Source organism: Scylla paramamosain, chromosome 37 (genome assembly GCF_035594125.1).
Source record: "Scylla paramamosain isolate STU-SP2022 chromosome 37, ASM3559412v1, whole genome shotgun sequence".
In the NCBI taxonomy this organism is placed as follows: domain Eukaryota; kingdom Metazoa; phylum Arthropoda; class Malacostraca; order Decapoda; family Portunidae; genus Scylla; species Scylla paramamosain.
In genome coordinates this window covers 9,684,263-9,708,063 of record NC_087187.1, presented here as the reverse complement: position 1 = coordinate 9,708,063, position 23,801 = coordinate 9,684,263, and the positions used below count along the sequence as shown (strand labels likewise).

Here is a 23,801-nt window from a genome sequence, read left to right as displayed (position 1 = left end):
CCAAGGCGAGAGGATAAGACATGTATCAACAAACCAAACCACACATAACAAAATCAAACACACACACAAACACCCATTGCCGAAAAAAGATGGTAGGTACAAATATAGTGCACTAATTAACACACCTGGCCTCCATACCACTGCTGCAGCTGCTCACCTGTCGACGTTGATGAGATAATGGTTTTCCTGTTGTAGCCCAAAACTCGAAACTGTGGCAGCGATACATCAGACTCTATAACCACAGATTTGTCCCCCGCATGCCACGACAGTCGAATATGGTCCATGCTGTAGCCGACTGTTGGGCGAGGAAGGTGTTAATCCACAGGGAGGGTAACTCTGCAATGGACAGATGCTATAACGAAGGCAGGGGATGGAGGGACAGGAGTAATTAAAGGCTGTTGGTTCAGGTCAGGTAAGCTTGCTGCGTACGAGAGCTGGCAGGGAATAGTGAGGTTTCTAGACATATCTGAAATACGTGTGGTGGGGTGATGAGGTGGTGGTCAGGTGTGAAACGTGTTGTGTTGGGACGTGTATAGGTGGTGAAGGCTGTGCAAGCTTAAGATATAGGTCTGTATTCTGAAACACTTCGCTATTTCAAAACGACTATTTTCAAAGGCCACAGAGACGATCAGCCGGGTTCTCAAGTGTTTCTCCTGCTAATAACGTAGAAATTTTGCTAATTTGCCACTAGAATTATAAAAAGAAACCCGTGTACCTTCAACTATGTAGAGCCTTTTGAAAGTATGTAGTGGAGGTGCGGCGCAGAGGTGTTTCAGAATATGGTCCATACAGTTAAAGGTGAGGTGATGGAAAGGTGAGGCAGACAGGTGTGGCGAGCTACAGGTGAACAATAGGCCAGGTATGTGACGTTGGAGGCATTAAGGCAGGTGTGGGAAGATAAGATGAGAGCCAGACAAGTATCAAAATGGACACAAACAATAAATAAATAAATAAATGATATTAAGCTTTAGCAGTTAATGGACGTGGACGAAAAATAATAGTTAGGTATTCCAGTACAATTAAATGGATAGAACTGAAGTGCTCAGGTGTGTTGAGGTGATCAGGTACTAATGACAAGTGAATTATTGGGAAGGTACTAAAGGTGATGTCACGCCATACGGGTTAGGCATGATAGATGTGACGCAGCGTGGAGGGTACAGGTGTGAACTGAAAATTAATTACAGTTGTCATACAAAGGCAAGGTAAGGAATGCACCCACACCAAGAATAAACCTGTAATTGAAACCACAAGGAATAGTCCATCTAATAAAAAAAAATATATATATATAAAAAAAAAAGGTTGAAAACAAAATTACAAAACAAAAATGTCTTCAAAATCTCAGAGGACCAAAAAGAACAAGAAAATAACAAGAACAAGAAGAACAGGTAGAAAGCAAGTATAACAAAGAACAAGAACAAGGATAACAAGAACAAAAAAGAACACAAAAACAATTAAGATCAAATAACCAAGCAAAGAATCTCCACAAAAAAAAAAGGCATAAAAAAGAAACCTTAGATAAAAGAGCAAACACAGAGTCACGATTTTTACATTTGGCAGCAGAATACCTGAGGAGAGAGAAATAAACAGGTGAAGGGAGAGTGGCGAGGCAAGCAGGTGCCTCTCCCTCCCTGCTGCCGCTGCGCCTCCCTCCCTCCCTCCCTCCCTCTCCCGCTGCGCTAATATTTAACCAAGAAATTTTCCCTCGCCTGAATCAACATTGAACTTCAACATTAATTTAGATGATATGTGAGCAAAAACCCGGATGCTCCTCACCTTTCCTCCTCTTCCTCTTCCTCCTTTTTTTTCCCCTATTTCTCCCTCTTTCAGTTTGCCTTTCCCCCCTTTTCTCCTTTTCTTTTCTCTTCCCTTTTCCAATTTTTTGCCTGTGTTCCCTATTTTCCTCTCTTACTCACGTCTTTCTCCTCCTCTTTCTCTCTTTCTCCTTCCATTTCTCCCTCTTTCCAGTTCATGTCTGTCTTTTCCTCCTCTTTCTCTCTTTCTTCTTCTATATTTCCCTCTTCGTGTGTTTCCTATTTCTCGCTCTCTCACTCTCCACTATCTACCGATGTCCTTGTTTTCTCTATTTTTAATTTGTCTCTCCTTTCCTCAGCCTCCTCGTCTATTATAAATTTTCCTCCATATCTATTCCAATTATGTCTCCCCTCTTTCTCTTCCTCTCTAGTACCTACGTGTATCCTGTTTCCTCTTTCCCTCCTCTTTTACTCTTCCACCTACTTCTATTTCTCTCTCTTTGTCTATTTTCCCGCTTCTCTCCTACTGTTTGTTCATATGTCTCCCGATTTCCATTGTTCCTCTGTAGTACCTTCCTACACTCTCTTTCTCTCCTCTCCTCCCTCTTCCTTCTCCTTCCCCGTACTTATCAGAGAGAGACCAGCGTAACAATTTCTTTTTCTATTTTGTATGACCTTCAGCCGCGCCTGCTATCTACCACACGTATCTTAAAACATCCGTCTGTCACTCATCATCACTACCACCACCACCGCCACCACCACTATCTCGTCAAAAACCCTTAACTTCCCCAAGCATTGCTCCTGATACAGCCGTCTCTCCCTATTTCTACTGGTTACTTTTCCCTTTCTTCTTCTTCCTTCTCTTTCTCCTCCTCGTCTTCGCTCCTGTTCTGCAACTCCTCTCCTCTCTACCTTCCGCTGCGTCCTTCTCACTCCGCCCCTAGAGGCCCAAGTTCCTCTGGCTTCTTGAAATCTGTGGCTGGCGCGAGATGAGGTGAGATGACAAGGGTTGCTATCCCTGTGGACTGAGTCTGTCTCCAGTGGCTCTATCTGTCTGCGTCTCAGTGGTGGTGGGGATGGTGGTGACGGTGGTGATGGGGGGCGAGTAGTAGTAGTAGTAGTAGAAATAGTAGTAGTAGTGTTGGTGGTAGTGGTAGTATAGTAGTAGTAAAAGTAGTAGTAGTAGTAGTAGTAGTAGTAGAAGTACTGGTAGTAGTAGTAGTAGTGGGAGTTCTAGTAGTACAACAGTAGTAGTAATGGTAGTGACTGTAGTATATTATTATTATTATTATTATTATTATTATTATTATTATTATTATTATTATTATTATTATTTTTATTATTATTATTATTATTATTATTATTCTTATTATTAGTAGTAGTAGTCAAAAGCCTCCATTTGAAATGCAAGACAAAAGCATTCCTGACTTCCACTCATCTCTGTCACCAAAGCAAAGTAATCCTACGAGCAGTTTTCTGTCTACCCTCCCTTCTGTTACCATCCCTAGCTGCTCATACTGTACCTGTCCATCTGTTACCTGTCTATCTGTTACCTGTTCAAAGCATGACGTGTTCTAGCCAACCTGATCATGTCTCCTTTTTTTTTTCCCTCCATCAAAATATTTTTCACTAATAGTATCATCCGTAACAACATTCTCGCAGACTAGAAAACACTATGCCCTGTTCAGTACCTCCGTTCCTACTCACTAATATATGTGCAGTTAACTTAAAGAGTAATGCCACCAACTACAGTGAGAATGGAATACTAGTCAATATATAAACTCTTGAACTTAGTGAACAACAAATAATAATAAAACAACTCCAAACAACTGCAACTGCAATAAACAACTGCAAACGTAGTAAATGAAGGTAGTTCAATATTTTTTTTCTTTCTCCTTGTAACTTATTATACAACCTGACAAAACTTCCTTTAGTAACTGTATATCTCCACAAGACTCCACACTTTGATTTACGTGACATCTAGCTGGCTGTGTGTCTGCCTACCTGCCTCTACCTGCGCTCCTTAACTCTCGCCCGCCACCCAGCCCGCCAGACCGCCAGACCCGCGACCCGTCTCCATGAATTCACATTTTACTGTTATTTACTCTCATATCTCTTTTCAGTGGCATCCCCGGGCCGGGTCTCCTGTTTGTTGACCGAGCAAGGATAAGAGTCGCAAGCACAAAAACGACTTCCTGTTTGTATTTACCTGGAGAGAGAAAGAGAGAGAAGGGAGAGAGTGAAAGAGAAGGAGGAGGGAGAGACAGTAGGGAGGGAGAGGAGACTGGAGGAGGAGGAGGAGGAGGAGGAGGAGGAGGAGGAGGAGGAGGAGGAGGAGGAGGAGGAGGAGGATGGAGAAAGGCGAGGAGAGAAGTATGTTATCTGCATACTTCCCAGATCAGTGTGAGGAGGAGGAGGAGGAGGAGGAGGAGGAGAAGGAGGAGGAGGAGGAGGAGGAGGAGGAGGAGGAGGAGGAGGAAGAGGAGGAGGAGGAGGAGGAGAGAAAGAAAGATGAGGTAAACGATGACGATTAGGAAAAACACGGTAAAGGAATTGTGGGAGATATTGCAGCATGGAGGAGGAGGAGGAAGAGGAGGAGGAGGAGGAGGAGGAGGAGGAAGAGGAGGAGGAGGAGGAAAAGAAGACGAGAAGGAAGAAAATGTGTGGGATGTGGCTCCTAAAACTGAGGAAGGAGCAAAACTTTATCGGCTGCATTTTCAACGAAGTAAACAAATCTTCTTGTCATCACCTCATCAATAGCAACCAGGACTCAGGCGAGGAAACGTGTGAATAAAATGAACAAAAGAAGAATAATAATAAGAGAGTCGTAAAGAAAAGCTACAATAAACATGGAATGAAAGCAGATACTAAAAAAAAAATCTGTAGAACGTAACAATAAACAAAAGAATAACAGAAGAGTAAGAAAGACAAGAAGATACACAAACATAATAAAGAATACATAGAAAAACAAATCTACCAGAAACTAACCTAACAATAAACGGAAGAAAAATATCAGGGGAGTAAGAAAGAAAAAAGATAAATGAAAAAAAAATGAAAAACAGAAACATCTTAAACATTTAACTTACAATTTTCGATAAGAGATGAAAGAAGAGAGATAAAGGAAAAATACACTGAACAAAAGGACCAATGTTTACTTACAGCTTTCGATCTCGATGATACAAAGCTGGCGATCCATCGGGAAATACTGGAGGTTCATTGGACAGGAGGCAGTGATGGTCAGTCTGGCGGAGGCACATGATTGGCCAGCAAGTTAGGGTGGCCGGCGATGATTGGCGGATGCGACGAAAGGTTATAGCAAATGGGAAGAGAAACGTAATGAGGTTAGCCAATGAAATGCAAGGATTCTTTTCACCCTGTTTCGAGTGGTCTTGTAAAAACTGGGTCAAAGTGGTATCTATTTTATCTATTTATTTATTTATTTATTTTTTTTTGACATTTTTTGGGGTCATCATTGGAGTTGATAGTAATTTGTCAAAGGGGAGATAAATATATGAGTCAAATTAGTAATATATGATCAGTAAGCAGGGTTAGTGATGCATATATTATACAGAGAACATTTTCTTTGCATGAATGCTGATGCTCATTATTTCTCTAAGGCATTGTCAACACACACACACACACACACACACACACACACACACACACACACACACACACACACACGCGCGATTCTCTCTCTCTCTCTCTCTCTCTCTCGCTCTGACACCAGACAAATACACTCACATATATAATAATAATAATAATAATAATAATAATAATAATAATAATAATAATAATAATAATAATAATAATAATAATAATAATAATAACAATAATAATGATAATAATAATAATTATTATTATAATAATAATAATAATAATAATAATAATAATAATAATAATAATAATAATAATAATAATAATAATAATAATAATAAAAATAATAATAATAATAAAATAATTTACTTTTTTTTTGAGTTGGAGAAAAAAATATCACAGCAACTTTACAGATCATTAGCAAAGCAAAGACACATTCAAGAAAAAAAATCATAAGTAGACTGAACATTGACATTTTGGTAATATGGATGAAAATTTCTGACAATCCTGAGAGAACACAAACATTACAATTGCAGATAATGAGCGAAAAAAAAAAGAAAAGTCAATCAAGTAACGCCCATTTTTTTCATATACACAGTGAGATAAACAAACAAGTTGAATACAGTATAGAAACTCCCTGGTATACAAATGGATGAGTTTTGGACAAATAATCATAATCACACTGCGTAAAAAAAAAAAAAAAATGTAAAAAAAAAAAATCCTCAATACTCCACTCACGTATACATAGTAAAAAAAAAAAGTTATATAAGATATTCATTAGAGCAAGAAACCATTCAGATCATGACAACATCTGACACGGCCAATAAGGGTTTGAAGGGCTTACCTGCCACCATTTACCTGTCGCTCCTACCTGTCGCATCTGCAAGTGAGTCCGCCAGTGCTTCCTTCTCTCCCTCCTTCCCTCCAGCACACTCCCACCATTAGCCATCAAAGGAGCAATTAAGAGAGAAGCGAGAGGACTGTTTTGATGCGTCTCCTATTTAACCCTTTGACTGCTAAGGTTTCTCAAGGATAATGTATAATTTTAGGGATAGTTTCTAAATGTCGTTTTTCGAGTAGCCCAAATGATTCATGTAGTTTTATCTATGTCTAATCAAATCGTCCGAAGTTACAGAAGTGATATAACGAGCGGCATATTGTTATTAGCAGTCGAAGAGTCGAAAGTCAGACTATCTGGGAAGGCAATGATATTTTCTCTCTCTTTCTTCCTCAGGTGTGTGATGAAGGGTAGGAGGGACACGTCTTATACTGTACCTGTACTTCACCTGCTCCTTCTGGCCTTGGGTGAGTGATAAAAGGCAAACATTGAGCTAAAAACAAAAGAATAACTCATAAAGATAACCTCCTTGCAAGCATATCGGATTAACGTAAGCGGAAAAGAGGACTGAAGCCATTTCACTCCTGGAAACCAAAAGAAAATTGACTTCTGGAGTATTTTGGTGTTCAACTCTCTTTTGTTCACATATCTTTTCCATTTGTTCTTTCCCCTTTTGTCCCATGAGTAAATAAAAAAAAAAAAAAAAAAAAACAGACCCCGAAAATAAAACAGACGAGGAAAGAAAATAAAGGAAAAAGATAAAAAGAAAAAAATCACAATACTATGGTAGCAAACAAGACCAATCTGTTAACATAAGAACCATGACAAGCGTGCAGTTACCGACACCATTTACCAAACCAAGAGGAATCACTTAACACCGGAGGAGTCGGGTTCACGAGGCTTCGGGGCTTCGGACATTACTCTCCTGGTCCCTCAGCCTCCTTCTTTCCGCCAAAATGAGTGTTTATGGTTTGGCTTTTAGGCTTTATGGCTCATAGTGGCGTTGACCAAGGCGGATTGAGGGAGGGAGGGAGAGAGGTATGGAGGGGGGACTGGAGGCATGGAAGGGGATGGGATAGTCAGGATCTTGTTATGATATTGCAAAGGTAGGTATGTTTATTATAATTTGTACTGATTCAAACCAGTCTTAGTCTCCTCTCATTACTGTTCATCTGCTTTTAAATAATTTCATAAGTAACACGGGAATCAATCAATTTACTTCAAACCAATTTACAGCTCTTGTGACTCTTGCATTGTGTGTCACCTGATGTCACACAGGTTGGCTTGCACTAATCAACAATGCTGCACCTGAGGGGAGGTCACTTTTGAGCTTAACTGCACGGGTTTTATTCTCACTTAAAAATCAAAGGGAAAGAGAAGCTGGCCCTTAGCAGATCACGTGACTTATTACTGCACAACACCAGCGGATCAAACACCTGAGGAGACATTCTGGTGCTGGGGGTGGTCACTTTCACTGGCCGCTCGGGGAGGACTGGGAAGGCTGGGGTGGGGAGGCGAGGGATGGAAGGGACAGCCACGCAAGCCCGGCTCCTCACCGTCTTACCTGATGCTCCGTAACACTTTGCCCTGGTTGGTGATTCTGAGCATCTCATTAGAGGTCGTGGCCGTGTGAAAATAGGACTTCTTCTCATTGGCAAAAAAGGTGTCTGGAACCCAAATTTTCTTCAGGTACTCCGACCCGACCGTCAGTTCGTCCAGACCCCCACGGTCGGGGAAGGACAGCCGGGGGTCGGTCCAGTGTTGGCGGAAATAAAAGTCGAGAGTAAAGTCCTGAAGATCGGGGGGAAAACAAAAGCAAGTGTGAGCGAAGGATCTCGAGAGGTGGGATTTTTCGTGTTGTTTATTTTAAGCAAGAAAAAAGAGGCTTAAAGCTTTGGTCTACTGTTATTTTTCTCTCTTTGACATTTTGGGCAAGTTTGATGGTAACTGTTGGTCAGAAAGTAGACATAAGTCGCCACAGGTCAGTATGTGGTGCAGGTCGGCACAGCACGCGCACCCCAGTCACACTGTGAGAAAGAGAAAGAGACACAAGAAGGGAGAAAATACAATAACATGACTGCAGACGAATGGAAAGACGCAGAAGAATATTCAAAGTGTTGAAGGAAGGAGACGGAAGGCCCTCAGCGGAAGAAGCTCGACTGGACATCTCAGAGGCTAGAGTGAGAAAGTGAGAATTGCGTGCTGAAGGACTCCACGGGCTGAGGCAGGCGCCGGCGGCGGCTCCTGGGACCAAGAGGCTTTGGAACACATCACACACTTTAGAAAATGTTCACTGACTGACTCAAGAATTACAAGGCAAGGCAACACAGGACTTTAAAAGTAGTGAGGGGAGAATGTGAGGGAGAATTCCTTAATAAAGGCAAACTATAATTTCTTCAAGAGTTTATGAGCCTGATTCAAGATGTGCTACTCTAAGGCAAGGCGTGTGTTTGCTGGTGTTTGGCGAATGGAGGAGACAGGAGCCTTGAGCCTGACAGGGGAACCATGAAGTGCTTCTCTCGCCACCCGCTGCCCAGGAGGAGCCGCCGGACACCTCAGCCTTCGAGAGCCTGCCGCAGAACATGGATTGAGGGGCGTGGCACGGCTGTAGAGACCAGCCAGTGAGGGGCGTGGGGAGAGGCGGTCAGGTTAAAGGTGGGAGGAGTGGTGGACGAGGAGGAAGTGGAGGAGGATAAGGAGTGGGAGCAGGGTGAGAGAGAAGGAGTGTGAGGGTACCCAAGAGAGTGTGTGTGAAAGTTCAAGCGACACAGAAGGGAAGAATAAGATACAGAGGGACAGAGTGAGCGAGTGTGTGAGCTAAAATTTTCATTCCTGTGACATCATTCAGTCAGACAAGTAAAAAAAAAGTGAGACAGTGTGGCGTGTGTCATATATAGAGAGAGAGATCATAAAAAAAAAAAAAAATCAAATAAAGATGAGAAACATATGCTGCGGATTCTCGTCCGTCTGAAAATGTGGAACATCAGGTACACATTATTGATGAAGTCTGGTCACCTTTTCTTTCTCTATCTTTTTTTCTTTGCCACAATTTCTACACCTCGTTGAGGATTACTTTACAAAAACACACATACACACAGAGGTGAAAAAGGTGTGACAAAAAAAAGGTGAAAAAAGGGAAAAAATATCAAGGGGATTTGGGGAATTTCTCTTCAAAATATATAAAAAATGGAGGGAGGGTTGAGGGGGGAGGGATGTTACATAAATTTCTCATGACTTGTATAACTTTTAATCAATTTTGCTACTTCGGTAAGGGAACTGAGAGTCAAGTACAGTGAAGGGAAGGGAAGTGAGGGAGGGACGTGGGAGGGAAAATATATCAAAAAGGACAACACGGTGTAGGATGGTCGGTACAAATCAGTGAAAACATGGATGTGGGAAGGAGTGAGTGTGTGTGTGTCTTGCAATCATCCACAGAGAGAAACTTTCGCTCGTCAGAACTAAAACTACTCTGATTCAGCCTTAGTTCAGCACACTCCCAGGGGTGAACGTGTACTTTTTGTTATCTTTCTCTTTCAGGAGGGAGTTGGATGGGTGAGAGGGGAGGTGGCAGGAAAAGGAGTGAATGCTACAGCTCATCTATATATTTTTTTTATCTCGATCGTATCTTGGTACAAAGGAGTTTAGTACTTTATGTATATCATGTATAGATGGATTTTTTAGTAGTAGCAAAAAACATGTATATATAAAACGTATATCTGTATAGTGTGTTGTAAAGAGTGACACACTTTTTCTTATATTATTTCTATATTTCTTTGACTTAATAGTGAATGCAGTGACATGACAAAAAGTAAGTAGTATTTTGTTAATAAAATCTGCCACACCCTCATCTGCTTGGCCGCCATTTGGAAATATATATAAAAAAATGAGGCAAAAGTAAATGACATTCCTCTTCGCCAAAATGAAAAAAAATGGTTGTTATTTAAATATTTTTTATTATTTGCTTTTTGACGGACGGGAAAAAATATATATTAAGGGGACCGTGAGTCTTTATATATATATATATATATATATATATATATATATATATATATATATATATATATATATATATATATATATATATATATATATATATATATATATATATATATATATATATATATATATATATATATATTTTTTTTTTAATGAAGTTATTGAGCGTCTTTTCTCTTAATTTGTGAATGCAGTTAAGGAAATAAAATCTGAAGGACTTGACGTTGGTTCAAGAGAAAAAAAAAATATTGGGGAGGGAATAAATGTAGTAAAGACTGTGATAGTAGCAATAGTAACACGAGCAGCAGTGACAGACAGGAGTTAGTAGCCGTAGTAGTAGTAGTAACAGTAGTGGTAGTAGTAGTAGTAGTAGTAGTAGTAGTAGTAGTAGTAGTAGTAGTAGTAGTAGTAGTAGTAGTAGTAGTAGCAGCAGTAATAGTAATTATAATAGTCCTCTGACGTCACGCGAAACGAGTCATTTACTATTCATAAATGATAAACTACCAAGGGAGAGATGAATAGAGGAATTAGGAAAAAAAAAAAAAACAAGAGGGAGAGAAGATCGAAAGAACTCAACCAAATAAAAAAATCAGAAACCACAAGAACAACAACAAGAACAACAACGAGAACAAAAACACGAGAAAAAAAAAACAACACAATGAACGTTTGACAGAACTCGTTAAAAAGATGAAGAAAATAACGAGGCCAACTTTATTATTATGATTTTTTTTTTTGAGGAAGAAAGACGTACTAGCTGACCTCTTTCTTGAAAAAGGTAACAAAAAACTGAAGGAACAACAACGCTTCATCATCAAAGAAGGACAGGTTAGCGAAGATCAAGACGGCAACATGACATGGCGTAATAGTAGTAGCAGTAATAGTAGTAGTAAAGTACATCAGACTCAGCACCAGACGAACTCAGCACGCTTCTAAAAAACGGCACTGCAGCACTCGACACAGGACTGACTAGGGGGGGAAGGAGGGATGGAGGGGACTGGAGGGGTGGGGGGAGCTGGAGGAATGAGAGAGGGGGAGGTAAATACGAGGGGAATTTCAGGAGAGAATCAACATCAACGCGTAGATTCCTGAGAGGTTTGGAGACTCGGTCCTCCCTTCTGCTCAAGGTGACTAGGTTTCGCTTGGTCCAGGAGGTGAGGGAGGGAACGGAGGCTCAGGGTGGTCAGGGGTGTCAGGGGAAGGCTAGGGGGATCAGGGGGGAGAGTTAGGCATGAATATCAGGGCTCGGGAATGTGGAGAGCAGGGCAGGAAATCCGGAGTTGCGAAATGCCCTTTGAGAGAGAAACTGGGGTGTGTTTGTGGGACTGGGGGAGTTAAACTGGGGAAACCTGGAAACTGGGGAGACTGGGGGGAGAGGAGCGTGGCGGCGTAGTTTTAATACACTCAATTAGTTTTTTAAAGGCATTAATTGAATTAGGGACGTGTGGGGAGGGTTGTTTTTTTAATGAATATATTAATTAGGGCAATTATTTTGATTTTTTTTTATTTATTTAAGACGTTTGGACATCGAAGCGAACATCACGTAAAATTTTCTTTCTATATTTTTTCCTCTTTGCTTCGAGGGCGCTTGGGAGACACTGAAGGCAAGGGGGTGAGGGGCGAGGGGGGTGGACGTTATGAGATGGGAGGAATAGAGGGAAGGAGGGATCCATGGGAGGGAGGAACTGGAAGGGACTGGAAAGGATGGTGGGGACTACATTTTGAAACTACGTACTAGACGCCTTGAGGAGAAGGAAGGGAGAGGAGGAGGAGGAGGAGGAGGAAAAGGAAGGGAGAGGAAAAGGAAGGGAGAGGAGAGGAAGGTAGGTAAACACGTGCATTCTTGTGTAGGAGGAGAAGCAAGGCGGACATTTACACCAAAAGGGACAGAGACGGGAAGGTCAGCTCAAGGAAAGAAGAGGAGAGGGAAGGCAGGAAGGGATAGAAAGAGGGAAGAAAGATTAAAAAGTCAGGCGTGATAGGACGAGAGAACCGGAAGTGGACGCAAACAACACGTGTCTGAAAGGAAAAAGAACAGGACTACTACTCGTACTAAGTGAGGAAAGGAAGGTAGGAAGAAAGTCAGGTAGTAAATTGAAGGTACACAAAACAGTTACACATATACTCTTGTAGTGAAGAGATCGAGCAACACAGGGTGGCGGTACACGTGGTAGGTGGTGGTGGTGGTGGTTGTGGTAGTGGTGGTGGTGGTGGTGGTGGTTCAGTGACGCAAGCCATGAAATATCGGTCGGTTTGGTCGGTTTTCCGTCGGCCGTAAAGGGAGGAGGAGTAGGCTGAGATGAACGATGCATCATAAAAGAAAAAAAAAACAAAAGAAAACAACTCGGCCACACACACATACACACAGTGGGTATATGAGTACAAATAAATACAAATAAAAAAAAATACATGTCTAAAACCACCAGTAGAGGAGCCGCGGTCAGAGTAAAAAAATATATATATATTAAAAAAGAGCAAAAAACGACCAGAGTAAGACAGGTTTTCAAATGGGACAGTCCGGTAAGAATTTTTGGTTTTTCTATCGACTCTCAACTTCACTTCGACCCGAGTCCCGGCCGGGGGGTGAGTCCAACAGTTACCATGGGGGGAGGGGGGGGCGGCACGACCTTCTGGTGGGCTGTTGGGGGGCGCTGGACGTGTGAGTGAGGGAGGGGAGGGAGGGAGGCTGATAGAAGTGGTTACGTGGAGGAGGAGGGGGGAGGGGGAGGGGGAAGAAGAGGAGGAGGAGCCTTGCAGATTGAGAGCTGATTTGATTTAGGAAAACGATGAAGTGGGGAAAAAAAAAAAAAAACTTCAGTAGGAAACAATAAAGTGGAGAGAAAAAGGAGGAGGAGGAGTTGGAGGAGAAAGAGTACGAGGGAAAGACTGAGAGAGAAAATGAAAGGAACGTAGAAACAGGAGACGGAGAAGGGAGAGCAAAAAGAAAAGACTGCGAGAGAAACTGGAGGAGAATAGAATAGGGCGAGGAAAAAGCAAAAAAAGATGACAAGGAGGATGAGTTTAAGGAGAAATTGAGGGCGAAACGGGAGGAGACGGACAGGAGAGAGAGCGAGAGAGAGAGAAAAAAAAAAAAAAAAACGGAAAGAGAAGGAGGTGACTAAAAGGGTGAAAACTGAGACGCTGATGTTGTCACGTCTAAAGGTTAGCAATTAGACTTTCTATTCACAGAAAACCCATATTAGGCCTGGACACCCTCAGAGATGCTCATCATCTGCAAGGTTTTCAAGATGGCAGGGCGAGGCAGGGAGGCAGAGACGGTGAAAGAGGGCACAGAGGCCGGTGAAGTACAGGGAGGTGTGAGAGTTCAGAACGTAAGAATGTGGAAGAGCGGAAGGACGCAACACAACGAAAAAACTGTGGAGGACGAGGTGTGGAGCATCAACTTGATCCACCATTACGACAAGTACTCGACCTTTTAACAGCTGGAATCATCGGCGACGGGAGGGAGGGAGGAGTGGAGGGTCGAGGAGCGGGAAGGGCAGGGCAGGGCGGGAAAAGAGGACAGGAGAGAAGAGGAAGGCTGCTGTCGGTTCGGCTGCCTGCTTGGTGAACAACCTGGCGTCACCCTAATAACAATGCTCAGAATTGGGACCATAGAAACCCTCCTACGGCCGCTGCTGGTGCTTCCTAGAAAAAAAATTACCCTCATCTAGAATCTCCATACTCCCTCTCCTCTTCCTCCTCCTCCTGGCCGTGAGAGGAGAGGGGAAGTAGGGAAGAGAAGAGCAGAGGGTTAGAACAAACGGCGCCTCGTCTCCAAATTACCTTATGCTTCTTAACACATTGCCATTGGAAGAGATGCGTAAGAGTTCGTTAGGCGTGGTGGCCGTGTGGTAGTAGGCGCGTTTCTCGTTAGGGAAGAAGGTATCCGGAACCCAAATTTTGTTGGTGTAATCTGTGCTCACCTGGATCTCGTTCAAACCTTTATAAGCACTGAAATCTAACCGTGGGTCTGTCCAGTACTGGCGGAAATAGAAATCCATTGTGAAATCCTGAAGGCAAAAAAGAGAGAGGAAATAAATATAAAGAATGAGTTTTTTGTTAAAGTGAGTTAGTCATTAACTATTTCTATGCTTTTTTTTTGTTCTTTCTTTATATAACTACAGATTGTTGAAAGGGAATGGAAGTTTCCTTAAAGCTACGAGAAGCTAAGAAGAATATCATCAGCGTGAGTGTGACTGGTTCTGGGCTAGTGACGTTGTGTGTGTGTGTATTTGAGTGTGTGTGTGTGTGTAACTTCAGTTTTAATGTAGTATTTACTTTAAAATACGCACACACACGCATCATGCAATATATATATATATATATATATATATATATATATATATATATATATATATATATATATATATATATATATATATATATATATATATATATATATATATATATATATATTTGTGTGTGTGTGTGTGTGTGTGTGTGTGTGTGTGTGTGTGTGTGTGTGTGTGTGTGTGTGTGTGTGTGTGTGTGTGTGTGTGTGTGTGTGAATGTGAGTGTGAGTGTGTAGTGTGTGCGTGGGCCTGTCCAGTGTGTGCGGCGTCTGGTCGTGACAGGTCACCGCCGTCACGATCACATCAGACACAAAAACAAAAGGTGTGCACAAAAACAAAACCAACACTCTGAGCCCAGGTGAGCCCCAGGTGAGGCGTGCAGGTGTGGCGGCCTGGCTGAGGCGGCGACACACAGGAACAGCCTCCCGGAGCCACGCACTCCGGGATAGAGGTCAACCTCCTTCCTAACCTGGCATTCCCCGAGGCCACGTGCGGCAGGCTGGGCGGGGAGGAACAGAAGCAAGGATGCGGTGGGGGAGGCGGCTTGAGAGGCCGGGTGGTGTCCTCGTGACGGCTCTCTCGGAAATTAAAAACGAAAGAAAAAGCTACAAAACAGGAGAAACGTGGTCTAAATCGTGTCTGAATTCGGGAGTGCGTGATAGCCCCACGTCTGGGCCACTTTGGGGTGGTCGGGGCGGCACGCGCGCGCACTGTGAGGGTCTGAGGCATGGCTGGGACACGCGGGGGAAGGACGGAGGGGCGGGGGTATCGCGGGCGGGGACGAGTGTCGATCGGTGGCTGGTACACTTGGGGCGACGGTGGTGGGGGTGAGCGGAGGGTGATGGGTGAGTTAGTGGGATGAGGAGGGGGTTGAGGGCTGCTTGGGGAAGGAAAGGGAGGGAGGCGCAGTCACCTTGCACTCGCAGCGTCGCCAAGGGAAGCTCACCTCACGCAAAACCGAAGAGGAAAAAAGTGGAAAAAGCGTGAAAAATGTTATAAAAACAGCCATAAAAGCTTTCAGTCCTCATCGATGAAGAAAAATTGCAAAAAGGCAAAAAAAAAAAAAAAGAAAAAAAGAGGAAACTGGAGAGAGAGAGAGAGAGAGAGAGAGAGAGAGAGAGAGAGAGAGAGAGAGAGAGAGAGAGAGAGAGAGAGAGAGAGAGAGAGGAAGACGTACACAGAGAAAGAACACAAGACAGACAGAAAACAAAATACTAAAAAGAAAAAGAAGGAAAACCCAAAACAAAACAGCAGATAAACTAAGGTGTTGCGAGAGAGAGAGAGAGAGAGAGAGAGAGAGAGAGAGAGAGAGAGAGAGAGAGAGAGAGAGAGAGAGAGAGAGAGAGAGAAAGTTCCACAAGTCAGGCAGGCAGGTAAAGGGAGGCCGTGGATGCCAAGGTGCGACGCTACGAGGGAACAAAGAAACCACCAAACCAGGGCGAGGGGGCGGGAAAAGGCGGCAGGCGGCGGGGCGGAGGAGCAGTGTAACGCGGGTGACACTTCGATTTCGGGAAAAAAAAAAAAAAGAACAGGACATAAAGCTTCCTGGAGGTTTTAAAGGTTTAAGGTCACGGTTAAGGGGGATCTGCGACTACAAGGCTTTGGAGCGGAGGGGACGAGAGCATGGGAGCACGAGAACCAACCAGGCGTCCACTGAGGGGCGGAGAGGGCTTGGCGATTAGGGATGAGAAACCAGGAGTAGGGGGCGAGGTGAGAGGCAAGGAGTAGCACGCTCAGGTAAGGGTTACAAGGGAGTCGTGCCGTACATACGTGAAGGGATTGTGACTTGATCCGAGAACTTGTCCTCAAACTGAACTCCTGAAGGCGGCGACGAAGGTGAGTCCACGAGGGGCAAGCTTTTGAAACGAACCGCGAGACTTTCCCTACTAATTTAGGCCGTTTTTTTTTTTTTTTTTCTAGCGGTGAACGAGTACGGAGGGAGAGATGGGAGGGAAGAAGCTGGAAGAGGAAGGTTTGTGGTAGGAGGGGGAGGGGGGGAGTCTCACACGGAAAGGGCAACTAAGCCCCAAAGCAGAGATCACTTGGGAAGGTTTCAAGAAGTTCCTGACGAAGACACAGAAGACAATGGTGCTGGGGCGGGTGGTGGCGTCCTTGGGCGGTGGGGAAAAGACTCATTTTTTGTCCCCGCGGAGGTGTAAAGGACCAGTGTTAGGGGGCAAACTTGAGACAGGTGTTAAAAGCTCCGTCAGAGAAGATAAACGTGAGCAGGAGCATCAAGATTATCCAGAAGGCTTAGTGGGAGCTCCTCTTTACTTCGAAGTGGGTGAGGAGGAGGAGGAGGAGGAGGAGGAGGAGGAGGAGGAGGAGGAGGAGGAGGAGGAGGAAGAGACGACGAGAGTGGATGGGAGGGAGGAGGGGGCACTCTGAGGGGATCGACATGAGCTGGGAGGGAAAGAGGAAAAGAGGAAAGGAAGGGGAGGAAAAGGGCCATGAAAGGGGGGTACATTTCCAGAAAACCTCCGCTACAGACACAGGCTCACAGGGCGTGGAATGAGAAGCTGCGAGGTGCCAAGTGACTTTCCGCTCTTGTGTTCTTGCCACGTGCCCGATCACTCGCTTCTAGACCGCTGGTTGGGGAGAGTGTGGGTGGGGAAGGATGAGGCGGGAGAGGAGCAGTGGTGGTGGTTGTGATGGTGGTGGTGGTGGTGGCAGTGGCTGGGAGAGGTTAGGGTGTATCATAATCGTGCTGAGTGCTTATATATTAAAGAAAGTCAAGTGCCGTCCGGTGCGGTATGATTAGCTGTATTTTTTTTTTTTTAAGCTGTAGTAACTCTCAGTAAATTTATCTGCTTGTATTCCTTTGCTGGCTTAATTATGAAACAAGGAAGGAAACGGAAATAAAATGGAGGCATTCAAATTATAATCAGTAACTTCTGGACACAGTGATGTTTTGAATTAAAGATTTTTTTTCCCGTAAAAGAGAAAATTTGAGGCTTGGGTTTAATTAGAGCGAAACGAAAAAAATAAAGCAAAATACGAAATTATCTTTAAGAAACAAGAGATAAATGCCGTGAATCAGTGAAGGATAAAAACAAACAAGAGAAACCAAACCAAACCAAACAAGGGACAGTTGAACCGAGGGAGAGGTGGTGGTGGTGGTGGTGGTGGTGGAGGTTAGTGGTGGCGGTGGTGGTGGTGGAGAAAAAAGACCAAACAAAAGATGTAGCAGCACCTGAAATAATGAACTATATCTGGTAACTGACTGGACTCGGCAAACACTCAATACCCGAACATGAGAAGAAAGTTTGGAAATAGACCGATGCGTGAAGACACTTGTTAATATTATCACTTTTTATTATTCTGCAATTTTTCGTCAATCGCTTATGGCTCTCAGTAATTGTCAAGCTACACGTCAATTTCAGAATTTGGTGTCCATTTTTTTTTAAGTCTGATTTCAACTTAATTATAGGCCATTGTGAATTTGTTTAAACATAAAAGCTAAAAAATTTATATCAATTTATGACTTTAATTGGAACCAAAGCAATAATTAGTCCGAAACAACAAAAGTTAATCGATGAACAAGAAAATTTAAAATCGCATTAATTTTTCTTAACTTGATTGAAATGACTGACTGATTAAGTAACTGAATTGACTGAATGACTGAATTGACTGACTGATTGATGACTTTTCTTCGTATTGAGCGTGGCCTCTTTAGAGTCGTCCCATGCGTGGTGACATGCCATGCGGGTGTGGGCGTCGCTGGTGTGTGTGTCCGCTTATAGTGTGGGTGGTGGCTGTGTGTGGCTGGCTGTCCCGGCGTGTCTCTGTCCGAGCTATTGTAAAATACATTCACTGTACTGAAATGAGTCTCAAATCCGGTAGTATGCTTTGTACATCTTAGTATAAAAAACAACAACTAATAGTAAGTGCTGGTAATAATAATAATAATAATAATAATAATAATAATAATAATAATAATAATAATAATAATAATAGTAACTCTGATCTAGGAAATTTTCTCTCTTCATTAAGAAAAAATAACAATGCTAGCAAATTTTGAAACCATGATTTTGATTTCTCCTTATTTGAAAAAGCAAACAAACTAATAAATATCAGACTGAACTTGATAATAATAATAAACACTATAGATGCAAAGAACTTATATATGAGCTTTTATAAAATATTTCTAAAGGATAAATGCTTAAAACTATCTTACTTCTACGTGCAAACCTCCGCGCTAGAAACCCCACAAAGCAAAAATGAACCTCAACAAATGCCAACATCTTGCAAGTGTCTCGAAACTGAAAGTGAAACCTTGGGATCTCGAGCGCGGAGCTTAACTGAACCTTAAAACTATTGTAAACACTTAAAGGGAGTTTTGGCAGGGGAAGGGTGGGGGAGGGGGGAGGGAACAGAAACGTTGATGGTGTGGGTAGTGAGGGGGGAGGAGGAGTAGGAGGAGCGCTCACTCACACGCACACAACAGGTCAGACAACAAGTGGACAACTGGTGGGGGTGAGGGGAGGATATAGGGGAGGGGGTGGACCCATGAGGCCACCCCCGGGGCTTAGTTTTGGGGATACCGTGCAGGGGGCTTTTAAGGGGAGGGGAAGCGGGTGATTTGAGGGGGGAGGGCGGGCGCATGCGTCAGGGGATTGGGAAATGAGGGGGTGTGGGGGTTACACCAAGCTTCTGCTCTGTACACACTGGCGAAGCTGAGTGGAGGTGGTGGAGTAGGAGGAGGAGGAGGAGGAGGAGGAGGAGGAGGAGGAGGGATGGATGAGTAATAAGGGATGAGGTATTAAGGAAAAGATGAGGATGAGGTTGGAAGGCGAATGAGAAAAGCAAGGATTAGGGAAGGAGGAGAAGGAGGAGGAGGATGAAAGATGAGGAGGTAGGAGGGTAAGGAGGAGGATGAAGGATAAGGAGGAGAAAGGAGGAGGAGGAGGAGGAGGAGGAGGAGGAGGAAGGTGCATTCTCTTCACTCAAGCAATCTGACTGATCAAAACAAAGTAGTCTACGGTGCTTGCTACTGGCTGGCTTAGGCAAGGCGGTGCTGACACTTGGCTGCGGACAAAAGCGCCACTGAATGGTCAACTGCTAGTGTGAAAGGTTGTGTTCGGAGATGACTTCTTGATTTGGAGAGGGGGAGAGGGGCGTTTGTTGAGGGAGTAAGGGAATAAGACAGACCATTAAGAAGGTTTCGATATATATATCACTTTCTTCAAGCCTTTGGAAAATAAAGAAAATGCATCAAGGCGTATGAGAAAAAAAAAAAAAGAGACAACTCTCTCTCCAACAGTTGATAGGAAGAAAATGGTCTATGGTTTATCTTGCTAAATATAAACCGTAGGGATGGTTGGTTAGACAAGTCGCTATTTTGAGATTCTTTGGGTCCCATCGTCATCCAGTTAAATCCTAGAGCTAGATAAGGTTTCCACATGCACAAGATGGCGAAAGAGAGTCCAAGAGAGCAACTCAAAAATACCGTCAAGAAAAAAATACTCAAAATAAACCAAAAAAAAAAAAAAACCACTGATACAAAGATTTGCCATAATTAATGATTTTGCTTGTCGGCGCGCGCATGTGTGTATGTATGCGTGCGTGTCTGTGTGTGTGTGCGTGTGTGTGTGTGTGTGTGTGTGTGTGTGTGTGTGTGTGTATGTGTGTGTGTGTGAGGGCTGATCTCAGGGGGAGGGGGAGGAAATTTAAGGGGAAGACCCGGGTTTATTTGAAATGGGGAAGGGGAGGGGGAGGAAACCAGGGGTCGTGGTGGTGGTGGTGGTGGTAGTGGTGGGGGGAGGGTGTTGGGGTGATGACCGAGGTGTTGCAGTGTGACGCGAAGGGGGGGAGGAGGTGATGAGATCATCATCACCATCATCATCATCATCATCATCACCATCATCATCATAATCATCATACTCATCATCCTCGCCATTAGGGCATCATGACGGCAGGAGTGAGCGGTAAGGGAGAGGAGGTCGTCACACATCACTGACTGACTGACTGACTGACTGGCTGACTGACTGTTGGTGTCGTGTTGGATAAGGTCGTGAGTCTTTCTCGCTAATACAGTGACCAACACTTTCCATTCACTTCTCACCTTCCAAAAAAAGCATCTGTTTAGACACATGTAGTATAGTGACTCAGTACAAAGTAGCAGCAGCAGCAACAACAACAACAACAGCTGACCGACCACCTTCGCAATCAGAAACTATGTATGTGGAAGCCAATCAACATATTTGAAGCATAGACAAAATATGAATACAGGTAAACAGTACATAGTATCTTTGTATTATTAGTAGCTGGAGGTAAAGAATATATAATAGAGAACTAAAACCTTATACATGAATTGATTTTACATTTGTTGTAATTCTTATTTACTGGTTTATTATAGCAAAGACTAACAATATGTTTGATTAATGTAAAACCTCGACATGTATATAATGAAGTGCTACAGGTAATTTATTTAGACAACACTCTTAATTGACTAACCAAATAAAGAGAGAGAAAATAAATAATAACAATAATAATAATAATAATAATAATAATAATAATAATAATAATTATAATAATAATAACAGGAATGAACAGATTCTGAATTAAGTGCTCTTTGGTGAGATTTATGAAGGCGGATTAATGATCTCGACTGAATTATGGAGGAATGAAGAAAATACAGTTTTAGGAGGAATTCCAGTAAAAAATGGCTACAACCTGATTGTTTGACACTCCCAATTTGCTTGATGAATTGGTTGCCTCAGGCTTACGGCGGCGACGCAGTTCTCTCTCTCTCTCTCTCTCTCTCTCTCTCTCTCTCTCTCTCTCTCTCTCTCTCTCACACACACACACACACACACTATCGGAGGATGAGCGCTATCACCATGGCGCCTGGTGGTGTGTCCCTGGCGGTCAGGCTCAAGTAGCACCCATGCATTACGTTGACTTCAAGAAACCTACAGCTTCCTCTTAGGCTTCGCTTCTCGAGGGTACGGGACAGCTTCGGGCTTCATCAGGAGCTTCACTGGTCGCTGCACCTCGTCTGGGGTTGGGCTGGCCGGCGAGGGATCAAGGCTTAAGCTTCTGTGATCTTTTATAAGCCGGGAGGACTCTGCTGAGGTTACATTTGGGTCATGACTTGGGGTTGTGATCGGACATAGGGACCTCAGCCTCTTGTGCAGGGCGGCGGAGGGTGAGGTCACGTGGAGGAGACTCCTTTTATTGGGAGGCGGGGAGTGGGTGGCTCTCTAAGGACAGGGAAGGGCAGGGGCGTTTAAGGGATCGAGGAGGCTGCTGCAGAGGTGTGCCCGAGGGCGGATTTTTTGGAACTAACATCCAGACAAAGTGTAGCGGGAGGCTGAGCAATACCGTGACTCCTTTTTGTGTTGGAAGACTGAGTGACACTGAAATATGGAATCAGCAAGTCTCTATGGGTGCCGCGGGCCGGGAAGTAACGCTCAACGCGGCGCCGCTCATGGTCAATTCCTACGCATCTCTCAAGGTTTACTCGACTCCTCGCGCGGCGCATGAGCGGAACGAATCTTCGGAGCATCTGAAGGAACCGTGAGAGCGGGAAGGGTTGACTGAGGCCACCCGTCAGCGGTTGAGCGAGGGGGATGAACGTAAGCGATACCAGACAAACATGTGTACCCGACGAATCAAAAACAATTTAGCACCGGTCACTCCTGCAGGCTGGCGAGGAGGTGAAGCGTCCGAGCCATTGAGACATGAGCTTGAATCGACTAGAATCCGGAAGCAATCGGAGGGAAAGGAAAAATGAACGAAGGACTTAAACAGGAGTAACTAGGATTGGGAGAGACAACCCACGGAGGCAACGCAACACGGACAGCTCCAAGTAACACAACCAGAACTCAGGTAACAAGCAACGGGTGGTGGATTACCTAGCAGGTGGGTCTCGGGGGATGACAGGTGAGCTGGAGTGGTGATGCTAAGGGGTGGTGGTGGTGGTGGTGTGATGACGTGGTGTACTCATGTGGTGTGGTGGTGGTGGTGGTGGTAGTTGTGTGATGAGGTGGTGTATTGATGTGGTGTGCGGCTTCTGGTGGTGGTGGTGTGATGAAGTGGTTTTGGTGGTGTCTGTGTGGCGTCTGCATCGTCTCCTGGTGGTGGTGGTGGTGGTGGTGGTGGTGTGTGGTGTGGTAGTAGTAGAAGTCTGTGTCTCAAATCTGTGTTTGTGGTGAAGCAACATTCAAGACACTATAAAAGATGGTGATGATGGTGATGGTTGTGTGTGTGTGTGTGTGTGTGTGTGTGTGTGTGTGTGTGTGTGTGTGTGTGTGTGTGTGTGTGTGTGTGTGTGTGTGTGTGTGTGTGTGTGTGTGTGTGATGAGAAAGATGGCACGGGTACAAAATGGCAATGGACAATATGCATGTATGTGAGTGCATCATCTACTTAAAAAAGAAAAACAAAAATACTCAAGAAAAAAAGTTAAAAAGACGCACAAAAAAAAAAGGGACATGAACTAGCCGTGTATGTAGATGACAAAAATAACAAAAAATGACACATGTGACTGTACAACATATACACAAACAGGAATGACAGAGAGGAGAAAAGAAAAACGAAAAAAGAAAGAGACAAAGGAGGAATGAGAAAGAGAGAAAGAAAAAAGAATAAGGAGAAAACGAGGTCAGGGTGTAATGTGGAATGTAGTAGTAGCAGTGGATGATAATGGTAATGGTCGTAGTAGTAGTGGCGGTGGTGGTGGTGGTGGTGGTGGTTGTGTGTCGCACCTGCGTTGGACCATCGGACTCCATGTCGGCTTCCCCAGAATTACTACTCGAGGAAGAGGTCATGGCTGCTGCCCTGCCTGAGTTCGTGGCAGCGGTGAAGGTTCCTTTTCCCTGTAAAAAGGCACAACAACACCGCCAAACATATTTCTGGGTTCTAGTCTCGAGTAAATCTCTAAATACTTTTGGCTGAGTTTTGAGTCTTTGAGAGCTTTTAATTTTTTCCCTCTTTTTTTTTATATTTTGATTTTGATTTTTATTATTGTTTGTTTTTAGTTAATGCAAAATAATTGAAGGAGTGCTGGTGACTTGCTCTTAGTTTGGGTGGGATTAAATCATGTCTATCTTTTTCTTTAGGATTATCAAAAAAGAAGAAAAAATAAATATATTATAGAACAGTTTTCCTCATCATTATTATTCTTATTATTCATTTGTTTTTATTAAGGGTTTATGGTCCAAGTTGAAACGTCTCGGTTCTGTTCATTCTTTAAATCCTTGTTTTCTTTTTTATAATAATCATCATCCAAATTTACAGTTATTTCCCATTTCCTTGGTCGTCTGTTTTGTTTCTTTTCCGATGTGTGACTCTTGAAAATACTCCCTTTTCTGAGAACATCTATA

General features: G+C 43.5%; 1 protein-coding gene across 1 annotated transcript in view; it reads right to left on the bottom strand.

Moving 5' to 3' along the window:
• The window catches only part of LOC135091474 (gamma-aminobutyric acid receptor subunit beta-like), a 178,114-nt gene that overhangs the window by 19,992 nt on the left and 134,321 nt on the right, over positions 1 to 23,801 (bottom strand). Inside the window, 3 exon segments of the mRNA XM_063989133.1 lie at positions 158 to 295; positions 4,911 to 4,993; positions 7,751 to 7,977. Of these exon segments, the coding sequence (XP_063845203.1) occupies positions 158 to 295; positions 4,911 to 4,993; positions 7,751 to 7,977 (448 nt within the window).